This window comes from Schistocerca americana, chromosome 11, assembly GCF_021461395.2.
Source record: "Schistocerca americana isolate TAMUIC-IGC-003095 chromosome 11, iqSchAmer2.1, whole genome shotgun sequence".
Classification (NCBI taxonomy): domain Eukaryota; kingdom Metazoa; phylum Arthropoda; class Insecta; order Orthoptera; family Acrididae; genus Schistocerca; species Schistocerca americana.
In genome coordinates, this window is record NC_060129.1 from 37,876,135 (window position 1) to 37,891,576 (window position 15,442).

The 15,442-nt window shown below is 40.3% G+C and overlaps 1 protein-coding gene across 4 annotated transcripts in view; it reads right to left on the minus strand.

Annotated features, from left to right (window-relative positions):
• The window catches only part of LOC124554065 (zinc finger protein 708-like), a 94,704-nt gene extending 85,194 nt beyond the window's left edge, over window positions 1-9,510 (minus strand). Inside the window, exons 1-3 of one of the 4 annotated variants that reach the window (XM_047128108.1) lie at window positions 9,319-9,448; window positions 8,918-9,108; window positions 7,665-7,753 (exon numbers count right to left, since the gene is read on the minus strand). In XM_047128108.1, coding sequence (XP_046984064.1) covers window positions 7,665-7,736 — 72 coding nt within the window. In that variant the 5' untranslated portion in view covers window positions 7,737-7,753; window positions 8,918-9,108; window positions 9,319-9,448. Of the gene's footprint in view, window positions 1-7,664; window positions 7,754-8,908; window positions 9,109-9,318 lie in introns of all 4 variants that reach the window. The other 3 variants (XM_047128107.1, XM_047128106.1, XM_047128109.1) reach the window with 3 other exon arrangements.
• Between the last annotated feature and the right edge of the window lie 5,932 nt (window positions 9,511-15,442).

Genomic DNA, 15,442 nt, shown 5'->3' on the forward strand with positions numbered 1-15,442 from the left:
TAACCGAAACAGCCTTCCTGTACTGGTACTGTAAACGAATGAAAGCAAGAAAAAACTATAGCTGTAATTTTTCACGAGGGGATGCAACTTTACTGTTCATTAAATGATGATGGTGTCCTCTTGGGTAAAATATTCCGGAAGTCAAATAGTCCCCATTCAGATCTCCAGGATGACATCGTTATCAGGAGTCAGAAAAATTATGTTCTACAAATTGGAACATGGAATGTCAGACCCTTTAATCAGGCAGGCAGGTTAGAAAATTTAAAAAGGGAAACGGATAGGGTAAAGATAAATATGGTGGGAATTGGTTAAGTTTGATGGCATGAGGAATAAGACTTCTGGTCAGATGAATACAGGATTATAAATCATATAGGGGTAATGGAGGAGTAGGTTTAAAAATGAATAAAAAACAGGATTGCAGGTAAGCTACTATGAACAGCATAGTGAATGCAGTATTGTAGCCAAGATAGACACAAAGCCCACACTTACCACAGTAGTACAAGTTCATATGCCAACTAGGTCCCCAGATGATGAAGAGATTAAAGAAATGTATGATGAGATAAAAGAAATTATTCAGATAACGAAGGGAGATGAAAATTTAATAGACATAGGGGATTGGAATTCAATAGTAGGAAAAGGAAGAGAAGGAAAAGTAGGAGGTGAATATGGAATGTGGGTAAGGACTGAAAGAGGAAGCCGTCTGGTAGAAGTTTGCACAGAGCACAACTTCATCATACACTATGTGCTGAAAAGCATCAGGCCACCCCCAAAAACTTACGTTTTCATATTTGGTGCATTGTGCTGCCACCTACTCCATATCAGAGACCTCAGTAGTCATTATACATCATGAGAGAGCAAAATGGGGCGCTCCGCGGAGCTCATTGACTTTGAATGTGGTCAGGTGAGAGGGTTTCATTGGTGTCACATGTCTGTATGCAAGCTTTCCACACTCCTGAACATTCCTTCGTCCACTGTTTCTGATGAGATAGTGAAGTGGAAGCATGAAGGGACATATGCAGCACAAAAGCATACAGGCCAATCTTGTCTGCTGACTGAAAGATACCGCCGACATTTGGAGAAGGTTGTAATGTGTAATAGGCAGATATCTATCCAGACCTGAAAGAACTGCAAAAAGGTAGGAATTGTAAGAGATGGGATCTGGATAAAGTGAAAGGGTCAGAGATTGTAGAGTATTTCAGAAAGCACTAGGGAACCATTGCGAAGGACATGGGTAAGAGATACAGCAGAAGAGGAAGGGTAGCTTTGAGAGATTACTAGTGAAAGTAGCAGAGGATCAAGTAGGTAAAAAGACAAGGCTAGTAGATATCCTTGGGTAACAGAGGAGATACTGAATTTAATAGATGAATGGTGAAAATATAAAAATGCAGTAAATGAAGCAGGCTGAAAGGAATACAAACGTCTCAAAAATGAGATCGACAGGAAGTGCAAAATGGCTCAGCAGGGATGGTAACAGGGCAAATTTAAGGATGTAGAGGCATATATGACCAGGGGTAAGACAGACACTGCCTACTGGAATACTGAAGAGACCTATGAGGGTCTATACAAGAGCAATGCACTTGCGGGCAATATTTTGAAAATGGAAGAGAACGTAGATGAGGATGAAATGGGAGATACGATACTGCGTGAAGAATTTGACAGTGCTGAAAGACATAAGTTGAAACAAGGCCCTGGGAGGAGACAACATCCATTAAAACTACTGATAGCCTTGGGACAGCCAGCCTTGAAAAAACTCTGCCATCTGGTCAGAAAAATGTATGAGACAGGCAAAATACCCCCAGACTTCAAGAAGAATATAATAATTGCAATCCCAAAGAAAGCAAATGTTGACAGGCGTGAAAATTACCGATCTATCAGTTTAATAAGTCATGGCTGTAGAATACTAACATGAATTCTTTACAGTCGAATGGAGAAACTGGTAGGTGCTGACCTCAGGGAAGATTAGTTTCGATTCCGTAGAAACGTTGGACCACGTGAGGCAATACCGACCTTATGATTTATCTTAGATGATTGATGAAGGAAAGGCAAACCTACATTTCTAGTATTTGTAAACTTAAAGACGCTTTCGACAATGTTGACTGGCATACTCTCTTTCGATTCTGAAGGTGGCAGTCGTCAAATGCAGAGAGTGAAAGGCTATTTGCAATTTGTACAGAAACCAGATGGCAGTTATAAAAATGGAGGAGCGAAAGGGAAGCAGTGGTTGGGAAGGGAGTGAGACAGGGTTTTAGCCTATCCCTGGTGTCGCTCAGTCTGCATATTGAGCAAGCAATATAGGGAACAAATGAAAAATTTTGAGTAGGAGTTAAAATCCAGGGAGGAGAAATAAAAACTTTGAGGTTAGCCAATGACATTGTAATTCTGTCAGAGACAGTAAAGGGCCTGGAAGATCAGTTGAACAGAATGGACAGCGCATTCAAAGAGGGATACAAGACGAACATCAACAAAAGCAAAACGAGGATAATGGAATGTAGTCGAATTAAATTGGGTGATGACAGAATTACATTATGAAATAAGACAATTAAGGTAATAGATAAGTTTTGCTATTTGGGGAGCAAAATAATTGAGGAAGGTTGAAGTAGAGAGAATATAAAATGTAGTCTGGCAGTGCCAAGGACAGCATTTCGGAAGAAGAGAAATTTGTTCACATTGAGCATACATTTAAGTGTCAGGAAGTCTTTTCAGAAAGTATTTGCATTGAGTGTATCCATGTACGGAAGTGAAACATGGACGATAAATAGTTTAGATAAGAAGAGAACAGAAGCTTTCGAAATTTGGTGCTACAGAAGAATGCTGAAGATTAGATGGGTAGATTGTGTGACTAATGAGAAGATACTGAATACAATTGGGGAGAAGAGGAATTTGTGGCACAACTTAACTATAGGGTGGCGTACAAAATGTGTTACCAATTGTTTCTTTTACAATTTACACCACACATTAGATACTCCGGTGGGATCTCTACAGCAGTACCAGCAGAGCTTGGAAAAACAAATGAGTTACAAAATGACATGTAATTCACGATACTGTCACTAGGAGACTAGTATCCAGCAATGGCTGACAATGGAAGACTGACAACACAGCGACGATCGGCAATTGTGTTACTTTTTCATGAAACGAAAAGCCTTGTTGTGACTCAGAGGTGTTTTCGACAACAGTTTAACACACGATGGGTCCCTTGCAAGAAGACCATTCACAGGTTGTACGATAAATTTGTACAGGAAGGAACAGTATTGGATCCGAAGCGACCTCGGCCTAAGCCTGTTTGTTCGCCGGAAAATATTTAAGCAGTACGAGTTGCTGTACAGAGAAGTCCCGGGAAATTGTGTAGAAAGGCAGCAGTGCAACTGGGAATATCCAGTCGCTCCATTCAATGCATTCTTAAAAGTGGCCTCCACATGCACCCATACAAGATGACCTGTGCACAGAAGCTCACTGAAGAACACAAGCAGCAGAGACTACTGTTTGCTCAGTGGGTGGAGGATAGAGAAGAATCACTCAACAACGTTCGCTTTTCAGATGAGGCACATTTTCATTTAGATGGTGCGGTTAACAAACAAAATGTACACTTTTGGGCCACTGATAACCCACAAGTGCTTCATGAACGACAATATGCTCCGAGGATTACAGCGTGGGCAGCAATTTCCAGTCACGGACTTACTGGACCCTTTTTCTTTGAAGAAACTGAACAGCGAACATTATTTGAGCATGCTTCGCAATAGATTCATTCCACAGCTTCTTGCTACTGCCTTCCCTTCAACACACAGTGATTCATGCAAGATGGAGCAAGGCCACATACTGCACGAGCATTTCGACATGCGGATCATTTCACTCAGGTTTCCAGGTTGCTTCAATGATGGACAAAATTGGCCCCCCAATAGTCCAGACCTCAATCCATGTGACTCTTTTCTTTGGAGGTACCTAAAGGAAAAAAATTTCCTGAAATGTCCACGTGATTTACTGGAGCTCAGAAGACTTATTCTTTAAGCTTTCAGTGAAATTAGGGAAGACATGTGCTGTAGGGTACTCACTAACTTCAGCGTTCCTTTGAAGAAAGTTAGGAAACGAAATGATGGGCATATTGAGCATGTACTGAGTTAGAACAAATCTCCATGGACGGCTCTTCATTATAGTGTATGTTCCTTTCAGATTGTATTGACAATAAAGTTTATATTCAAAAACCAAATGGTAGCACATTTTGTGTGCCACCCTATAGAAGAAGGGACTGGTTGGTAGGACAGGTTCTGAGCCATCAAGGGATCATCGATTTAGTATTGGAGGGAAGGGTGGAGGGTGAAAATCAGAGGGAGAACAAGACATGAATACACTAAACAGATTCAGGAGGATGTGGGTTGCAGTAGTTACTCGGGGATGAAGAAGCTTGCACAGGATAGAGTAGCATGGAGAGCTGCATCAATCCAGTCTTCCCACTGAAGAGCACAACAACAACAGAAGGAGTGGATGTGCTTTGCAACCAGTTTACAATACTTCTTTTGTGACACGGTGCCTCACACGAGCTCCACTGGACCCATGGGTGCCCACGTGGTTGTTTCCCAGAGTATAATGGAGGCCCCAACAGTACAGGAGTCAAGAGGCTGTTCCCCTTGTGGGTGATGGAAATGAACCCTCCCAAAGGCACGATGAAGGTATCAGGATTCATCAGACCATGCAGTGCTCGGCCATTGTGCCAACATCCAGCGCCAATAGTTACATACCTATTTCAGTTGTTGTCGAATTCATGGCGTGGGTCATCAGCGGCACAGACTCATCATTAGGAGTGTTTGGAGCATTGTGCATTCAGACACAACTGTACTCTGCCCAGCATTAATGTCTGATGTTAGTTACACCACAGTTTGTTGCCTGTCTTGTTTTACCAGTCTGCCCAGCCTATGATGTCTACCGTCTGTGATGAGGAGTACTTGCCCAACCCCATAATGTCTGGCCATGGTCTCACCTTTGTTTTACCATGTGTTGAAGACAACTGCCACAGTACTACTTCAACACCTGGCAAGCTGTGCAGCTTCCAAAACGCTCATACCAAGCCTTCAGGCCATCAAAATCTGCTCTTGGTCAAACTCAGATTGTGCGCATTTCCTATTTTACAACAAGACAAGATGCTCACTGATACTCCATGCAACGTGTGTGTGTCTGACGAGAAGACAAGGTGAGATGCTATTGCCTGGATGAGTTTATAGTGATAGTAGATCAGTGATCATAATGCTTTGGCTGCTGTGTATATGGATTTAGTATTATGACTTCCAAGTGGATGCTGGGCAATGCCAAGGGAACCATTCTGCAACATTTGAGGCAATTGTAAAATGCATCAATTTATTACAAGAGTGTGCCAGAAAATAATGCCTCCAAAATTTTGATTCTGTTCTTAATATCAGTTGTCATGCATATGACACTGTTGATGTTACCACTTTGCTGACACAGTATGCAGCACCCTCCTGATGAACAGTTCTGAACTGCAGGGGATGTGTGTGTGTGTGTGTGTGTGTGTGTGTGTGTGTGTGTGTGTGTGTGTGTGTGAGAGAGAGAGAGAGAGAGAGAGAGAGAGAGAGAGAGAGATTTAACTGTGTCAGCACGTGAGAAAACCGTCAGACAACAGAGCATCAATTCAAATAGTTCATCCACATGTGGAACACCCTCTCCTTCAGCATGACAATGCCAGACCATACACAACTTTTTTTTTGCACCGGCAACAGTCTGATGCCTTTGATTCATTATTATTGATCAGCCTCAATACTGACCAGGTTTGAGCCAATGAATTTTCAACTGTTTGCAAAACTTAAAGAACACTTTCAGGTACTCAACTTTGATAGTGATGAATTAGTGCGAGCGTAGGTGAGGCTGTGGGTCTGCCAACGAAATCAAGCATTCTACAGTGACGACACCAACAACCTGGTGTCTCACTGGGAGAAAGGTGTTCAGTGCCACGGTGACTATGTTTGAAATAAATATACAAACACGAAGAATAAATATGTTAAATATTAATTTTGTTTTAGTTAAAATGCTTCAATAATTTCCGAATAGAAATTTTGTGTCATTAGTTTCCAGCATGTGCTCATGCCCAAAATATACACCAATTAAAAATTAACATTTAATTAATTTGGCAAAGAAGGTGGCTTTCAACTGATAAAATGTTAAGGTCATAGGGAAGTTCAGTTCATCAACTAACACAGCACACAGAGTATGAGAAGACTTCTTGTACGTAAAAAGTTACGTTATGGGCACCATTTGGATGTTTTGGTTAACATTAGGCTGTGCTACTGATCAATTTGTTGCCATATCCTTTACTTGGCTTTCACATTTCTAGACTTTGTCAGCTCACAGCCACACTGCCACTTTTGAACATAGGCTAAGCCTTGAGATGCACTATGAATCAGACTGCCACTACAACTAATGTTACAAGGGGGGGGGGGGGAGTGGGTCTAGAACCACATTTTAACCTTGTAGCCTTTGAATAGTTCTCCAGTTTAGGTCCAAAGTCAATGGATCTTCAAACTGCTTTTCATTTACATGATGTGTGTTGTGCATACATATCATCCTGAATGCCAAACCATCATTACATCAGGGGTCAAAGCCAAAGCCTGAACTGTGTCGGGTCTAACCGCTCTTTTACTGTATTTAATAAAATTTAGTATATATATTTTCCTATCATTTCCTTACAGTGATTGTTTAGGATTACTGTTGTGATAATGCTTGTCAAATGAATTGCAAGCTGTTCACATAGTCTGTATAATCTATAATGAAGTACTCACATATATTCAAATGCAAATGCTGCATTAATGCTATCCCAGTACTTCTGCAGTTGCACTCAAGATGGATGTTGAAACAGATTTTTTCAGCACAGATAGTTCACAAGTAGTTTGCGTGATTGTGTCAGTGTGCTCGATTCTCATTTGCAGGATAAAAATACTAGTGGCACCAAGTGAATTTGTTTGCTGCTGATAGGTGAATACCCTACAACCGGTTGCACTACATCAGATTTCAAGTGACATGTATATGTAAGATTATTTACATCAGTAACTGTAACATTGTGGCAGTTTCACAAACAATATGCATAACAATGTGCAGCAAATTCAGAAAGTGGTTATGAACAAACCTGTCAATATTTGATGTGTAGCCCCATGGCTTCATCAAAACTTTGCTGCCAACATACAAATTCATTCTGCTGTGTAACAATTTATGCTTCCATGTGATATTTGTCAGAAATTTAACTTTACTGCTGAGAGTTCTACTTACATAGGGTTCACATATTCAAAGTAAATAAAATGTACTTCTCAGATCAATGACCATCCGAATGTCACTTCAAAATTTTGTCATTCAAAAGAGGTGTATCAGAGCAGAATACACCCACTTTATGGCAACCAGTTTATCAGTATAATTGGGTTGTGCATTAAAAAAGTTTTCCATGTTTACTAAACATTAAATTGAAACTCTTGCCCAATTCTATGTGAGGTTTAATACAAGGCTTATTTCAACGCACTGTGCAAAATGTCATGTTTAAGACAGTAAGTTCATCAGTTTAGTAAACCGAATTATTCATGTTTCCAGCTATATGACATCAATTGTATGTATTCACGCATCACACTGCACACAGAAATTAATGAAACCCTGTTAAGAAATACAAGTAAGCCACTTACTATGAAGTGTAACTCAGTTTGTACTTCATGAGTTTCATCTTTTTTTATCCACTTAGTTGGCTCCTGGTCCATCGCTTCAGTTCTACAGTCTGAAAAGAAAAAGCAATCAGATAAGAAAAGTTTTTGGCCCACTCAGTTTCCGTTTTTACCATGAGGTATAGCTCAAAAGCAGTATTTTCACTCATATATTGCGTGCAGTAAACTGGTGATTACACAGGAAACAAATTCAAAGTGGCTGAGGAAAAGTGTGTTCAGTGATATAAACTCATTCACATTTTGCAGGTCATGAAGAGTGAGAACAATCATAAAATAACATGCAATGGAAACTGAGCATTTAAAGTTGCTACTGCTTCTTTGTAACACTGGCTCATGGATACCATCCTGTTGTGACAATTACAGAAGATGTGTAATTTTGTGTGCATGCATTAACTTCAGCATTACAAACAATCACAGCAGGCAATTGATTGCAGCGATATTACTTAATAACATCAAATATTTCATTCTATACTTGGTTCATTGTGTTAATTTCAGTATGATAGGGACATGAAGAAAATTCGGACATACGGATTGTTTATCAGTGAATATGCATTTTCAACATAGGCATTACCTTGAAACTTACTTCATCTGTATTCATTCACGGATGTATGCTCAATTTAGAGGAAGCGTCATCATTTTAGAATCTTTACCTGCTAGTAAAGGAAACCAATACCTGCACTGTAGACTGCACATTGCAATGCGGAAGTTCTCATTCTTGATTACCATCAAGATTAAACATTGGTTAGCATTTTCTAACGAAACTGATTTACTTAAACGACTTCATACTAACTGTAAACATGATGAATGATCTATTGAGTGCTGATGACATGTAATGCTTTATGTTAGACAGATTATAGTTAATCTGTACCTTGTATCTCGCCAGTTCGTAAATGATGTTACAGTACTCTTACACAGAACTCCATTAAAACCCACACACTACAACAAACTGGTATTTACATATGATTACACGAATACTAACGACACGAATAATCAAAGCACAGTGAAAACTAACAAAATGCAACAGAATTGCAGCATTTCCTTTCATGCGAACATCCTCAAACCATGAAATGATGTAGTGACTGTGGGCACTTTAAAAAATGCTTACGTTAGCCCTAAAATCTGGAGCCGCTATATGTCTACATCACATCACAGAAAATTATCATCACAATCATTATTACTGCTAAGTAAGTCAAAATAACCGTACTAACATGGACAACCTTTGAATTTCACTGTCGGCCTTTTCTCGTTAGCCACGAAGTATATGAGGAGATTACTTCGTAGACAAACTGCTCCTGACAGCACGTCACACACTCAGCCGTTTCTTTTACTTAGATACACGTAGCGATTTTACCGGTCAGGCCAAAAACAAGCACAAACAACTCAGGTATTTAGTTGTTATGAACATAACCTGAAAAATTACAACGTTCACACACCGTCACCAAGGACACTATAGGTGATGTGATCACAATTAAATACAGAATAAAATCTCATCCTTATGTACCCATTAAAAATTAAAACATAAAAAAGACAGCAGCCTCAAACAGCAGAGTCATCACAAGATATTCGCGAACTATTACGCTCATCAAACTCAACTGTTACTGTGATAGAAATTAAGTACCATGTTAATTTACTTCCGAAACACATTTCTTCACTTATTCTTGTTTGCAGTTTATAAACGCTTATAAATTACCTGGAGAATGTCACACACAAATTTCCACGACACCACGAGGTTACTGCTGACAACACAGTACACGAAGGGTGACAGTATCGCAGAACCAGCAGATGCATTCAAAACCAGTGTGAATCTTGTCGCTCGTGTGGCCAACAGCAAAATTTTACGTCTTTTTCAGTGAGTGTTACGAGATATGTAATTAACAGTTTTTTCTGTATTTTCTATAGTATTTGCGTGTATTAGTGTGAAATAGACTTGATAAATTGAAGGTTTCAGTTTTTATTTGCGTTTGAATAGGAAAAGCGAAGGACAGCTTCGCGTGTACGCAAACGTTTGTTTACATTCTTAAATTACATTGTTAAATGCGCGGGATCATCAATTAAGTAGTGCACAATACTCAGTATTTACGTTTATTAGTGTCATTTAGACTCGATACGTTGAAGATAGCAGTTTTTATACATTTTATTAGGTCATTTTTCGCGTGTACGTGAACGTTTGTTTACATTCTAAATACGAGGGTTAATCAGTTTAAGTTAGTGTTGGATGCTCAGTATTCACGCATATTAGTGTCATTTAGGCTCGTTACATTGAAGGTAGCAGTTTTTATACGTTTTATTAGGAAAAGTGATACTGACGGTGAACTCTAACGCCACTTGCATACGTTTGACTAGCGCAACCTGCGAGCGTTAACGGTTAAGTAGACGTAAAATACGTGGTAAATTAGTGTTACACTAAAATGTCTGAGTAAATCAATGTTACACTAAAACTTCTGAGCCCTTCTTACATACGGTTTAGTTAGCAGAAAGCTAATACTCTCCTCGCCGTCTGCTTATTTTCCTTAGTTTGTTGTGGGCATTAGTGATCGTGTACTGTGAGCCTATGGGTTCCTATAAAGTAGAGCTCGTATTTGTGCTTTTCATTCTGAACTCTTATTGTTAGCTAAAGGTTTTGTTTTGTACCTGCATCTGTCAGTGTACAATACTCAGTATTTAATGTAGCCGTAGTATTTAATGTAGCCGTTTTTACAGTTTTATTAGGTCATTTTCGCGTGTACGTAAACGTTTGATTACACTGTAAATGCGAGGGATAACCAGTAGGTGTAGTTTACCGCTGGTTACTGTTTAACATTTATAACTAACATTCACAATATAGCCTCTAGCAGTATACTGTAGGGCACTGTTTTTTCCTGTAGTATCCACCCGATAGCCCCTAGCACCAAAATAAGCACCACATCTAGCTTCTACCATAAATTTTTATTGTTTTTCATTGTTGAGTGTCCTTTCTGCCACCTAGAGTGTAGTTGTTAACCTCGTGTGGCAGTAGGTTTCCTTAAGTTTCTTATAGTAAATCACATATTAGCTAGATGGATAGGGACTGTGTCTGTTGTGTGCGGATGCAGGAGGAGTTAGCCACAGTCCAAATGCAGCTGAAAGGTTTGTTGGCGACAGTCAACTGGCTCCAGAGTGCCACCTTGAGGTGCGGTGGGGATGGGGTGCCTGGGGCAGCCTTTGCTGTACTAGATGTGCGGGGAGGGGGCGGGGGAGAGATGTCACAGCTCTCTGTCACTGAGCCGACCTACACTAGTAACATAAAACTGTTTATTTGCTGCCATTAATCATCAATGAGGAAAGAAGTCAACAAACCTAACTCAAAAACTTCATAAAAAGACTGAAAGCACACACATGGAAAAATATCCTAAATGTAAAACCAAAATGAACTCCCAACACTGAAAAGATAGTCAACAAAAATGTAATAAAGGATAAATTTTTAAAAAGAAAATCTGAAACTAAATATAATGTGTCATTTCTTATTAATGTGCTCTATTTGTATGTATACAGTCACTTGAATAAAGTTGAAAAAAGGTTCAAGTCATGGCTGTGATACAAATTTTAATTAATTTCTTCAGCTTCTATCATTATTAAAGATAAAGCTGAGACTCATACACCTCAAGGAAACTTTAAAACCATCAGTTCATGAAATGAAAGAAAATGATCTGTTTTATGCCCAATTGTGCAATAAAATCTTCAAAGAAATGTAAATCCAAGTGTATGAAATATCTTTATTGATTTATGAATATTTCAATACCATAAACAGAGGATCATTTATAATTTTTGTCTGTCTGATGCAGTGTATGCGGTACTTTCACTCCTGTGCACTTCACACGTGTGAAACAGACATCAAGGGACTCCAAACCTCCTGTTTGTGTATTAGTCAGTACAGTATCTTCCTGAAAAATAACATGAAGAATGACAGAGAGCTTGGATCATTCCCTGGCTGATTGCTGTGTCCTCAGGACAAGTCTTCAAATGCATGATTAAGTTGACTAAAATGATTTTTTTTCTAGTCAAATTTGTCACCACCCTTTCTTCCTCAGACAGACTATCAATTACATCTTGTAGACACAAGACTACATGTTACACTTGTTGAGGTACATGACTTCAAGACTGTCATGGTCAGAATCTGTGGAGGAGCTACCACTTGTATCAACATCGACTAATTCATCCCCACTGTCATGCTTCATATCTTCATAATGTCTTCCGCAATGGAATGGAACAACAACAACAACAACATATTCAATAGAAGGGCTGAAGATAAAAACATTTGGAGCAACAGAGGCGTCCGATCCCACCCGTCGGCCTTGATCTGTGACGTAAGGATGTTGTGGTGTGTGACGTCATGACGGTGCGGAGTTTAGTTTATGAGTGTGTTGTGTTTGTAGCTGTCGTCTTGTTGCAGTTGGAGGTGTCCTCAAGTGGCGTGTGTATGGTCCGCGTATTATGTGGTGTAGTGGGTTCATTTGGTTATCACTACTTGAAGTGTGCATTTATTGGTCATGACTGTTATAGAAGAACAGAAATTGGTTTCAGTGAGTTAAGAATTAAGTTTGTGTTGTGTTTATGTTATTGTGGTGTCATTTGCTGTTTGTCGAGTGGTAAGTCATTTAATTTAATTTGTGGCTTCTTTTGTTTGGTATGGATATGTTTTCCAAGTTTAATTGGGTCAAGGTTGAGGGAGAGGGGGGGGCTGGTTTGTTTTGGATGTGTTTTTGTTTGTTTGTTTGGCGGAGGTGGGGGGATTGGGGTTGCTGACCTAGTATGTAGCGCTGGAACTTTTTTGTGGTAAGTAGCCATTTTTTTGGATCTATTGTTTGCATGTTATGATGATTGGTGGGGTATTTGTGTGTTGTTGGGTCAGTGTTATTTACTGCATGTGTTGGTGGTTGGTGTTTTGTTATCAGCACTTGTGGTTGATTTATGTATCTTAGGGGAAGTACTTTATTTCAATTTTTTTGGTATTGTCAGTTGTATTTGAGTTACATAGGTCAAGGGAAGTGTCCGATTCCAATGACTCATCGTAGCTACGTGTTTTGGTATTGTGAGCTGCTGTTGACCTATATAGGTCCGATTCCCATTTTTGATGGTATGTGTAGTCGCAGTGTTCGAATTTTTCTAGATGTCAATTGTTCTTTAGTGGTATCGGCAATTGTGGTTGAGCTATGTAGATGAAGGGAAGTGGCAGATTCCTGTGAATATTGTGAATGTAGTGGAATTGGGGAAATTTTTATTTGTGTGTGTGTGTTTAGATTGTCCCCACCCAAAAAAACCCCAATTTCCCGCGCTGGTCCCGTTAGTTTGATTATATTTATGGATTTTGTAATCGTGTTTACATAATGACCTCATAGGCGCCATATTGGTGACGTCATTGGTCAAAGCATACGGGTGGAATCGGACATTTCCGTAATCCCAAACATTTTTATTCTAATCTTGATGAACAGTAAGATGAAGTAAAATTGAATGCAGCGAAATAATATCGTAGTAGACACAGTACTACTACCAACTTAGTAGCCAGAACTGTGAGAAACTGCTAAAAAATAGGTTCAAAGCTCTATTGTGCACTTAAATACATGAACAGTACACAGCTGCCTGCGAAGTTGCACATTTATACTCGTCATTAGTGGTCAGGGGGCAGCAGGATGGCATAAGTTAACTCATCAATAGCGCTCAAGGAAAACCCACAAGCTGTGCTTAAACTCGTCAAAAGTACCTGGTGACCGGCAGAACATGAAGACAGCACTCAACAACAACAGTTAAAGGACTAAGGACAGATGAGACAGTGGCTGGCCAAGAAATTTATTTGGAGGGTAGGCCCTGAAATTGTCATTTTGTATATAGCTCAGTTGGTCAGTTTCATACTGCATCATGCCCAAAAACAAATGTGTCCATTCATAGTAGTGAATCATATTAAAAAAAACTGTGTTAATAAAAACCAAGTTAAGGAAAAACTGTAGTGTCCTACGTTTTCGAACCGAGCATCACAAGAAGTGAACCAAGTATGGCTTATCCCTGGACAATAAGAATAACAATAAAGATGATGATAATGATGTAGTATTCCACATTAATATTAAAGGAAATAATTTTCAACAGACAAAACATCATGCTGCGTTAACTGAAGCCTGTGTCATTCGAAGGAATTAATTAATTCATTGTACATGTGCTATGCCAATCAATGATATCAATTCATTTTGAAATGTGAATTGACCACCTAGTATCTGTTAATGAGCGACTTTGGTGGCAACCACTGAACAATGCAACTAGCTGATAGTAATAATTTGAATCTAAGCTTGCTTGCTAAAGTGACTTAATTTTGTAACCCCAAATACAGACGCACATAAGTGCCAAGAGCGGACATTATCAACAAATATTGACTGCTATATCAGACAGTTCTGTGTCGCCTCGCTTTCACGTAGTGAAGAATTCTGCCTTGGCATAGAAGAAGGACATTACAGTTTTGCTGATCTTGGAAGTGCCAATCGGTAGCAGTAGGAAGTTTGACAGCCAGAAACCACACTTTTGAGAGTAGTTGTTCGCTGATGAGACTTGTGTTCAGGAATACGTTCATCAGTCTGTTTCCGTTTGACAGCCAGAGCGAGAGCACCAGCAGCAGCGAGTACTGTTTGTATAAAGCGTTTATTTTGCATTTTGTTTACGACCTTCCACTAAGGAAGGGATTCTATTTGTGTTTATCTGCTCTGCATAGTAACTAACAGTTCTTGATAAAACTTTACGTAGTTTTCGTGTTAGATTTCTTAGTGTTTTCTTGATCGTTTAGAACAGAAAGCGCCCTAAAACCGTCTTTTGTTTGTTTCGCGGCCGTTAGCCACTAGTCACTTGAATCAGCAGTTGTCTTGTGACAGCCAGAGCGAGAGCACCAGCAGCAGCGAGTACTGTTTGTATAAAGCGTTTTTGTACTTATTTGCTGCGCTTAGCTTTTAAATAGTTTTTCTGGGAAAACCTAGCGTAGTTTTCGCGTCTCGTATTTCAGTGAGTGTTTCTTGATTATCAGAGTAGCTCATCAGAAGATTATCTTGGGAATTTGTCACCGTATAGAGTAGGGTAAACATAGTCATGTGTAGGGACTGTGGTTGTTGTGAGCGGACGCAAGGAGAATTGGCCACTCTTCGGGGGCAGGTGGAGGCTTTGTCTGTTAGGCTCATCGAGCTCGAGGCGCAGGCGTCTGCTCGTAGTGGCGTTGGGGCAACTGTGGTGAGACCTATGCCTACTTCGGTGGCCTTGGAATCACATGGAACCCCTGATGTCGCTGCGTCTTCCGGCAGTGAGCATCTTACCGGTCAGCCATCACTCCAGGGTGAATGGCGGACAGTGGTGGGCTCGCGCGTGCCTGGCCGAAAGGCGAAGGTGGGATCTGGCCGCGTGGCAGCTGCCTTACCCCTTTCCAACAGGTACGGGGTGCTTCCTAGTGGTGATGACATCGTTTCCGAGCCAGCACAGGATGCCTCGCCTGTTGGGCCAGTGGCCGATTCTCCGGCAAGGTCCCGACAGTCACAGAGGGTGGGCCTATTAGTTATAGGGAGCTCCAACGTTAGGCGGGTTATGGAGCCCCTTAGGAAAATAGCGGGTAGGTCGGGGAAGAATGCCAGTGTGCACTCGGTGTGCTTGCCGGGGGGTCTCATCCGTAATGTGGAGGAGGCCCTTCCGGCAGCTATTGAACACACTGGGTGTGACCGGCTGCAGATAGTAGCACATGTCGGAACGAATGACGCCTGCCACTT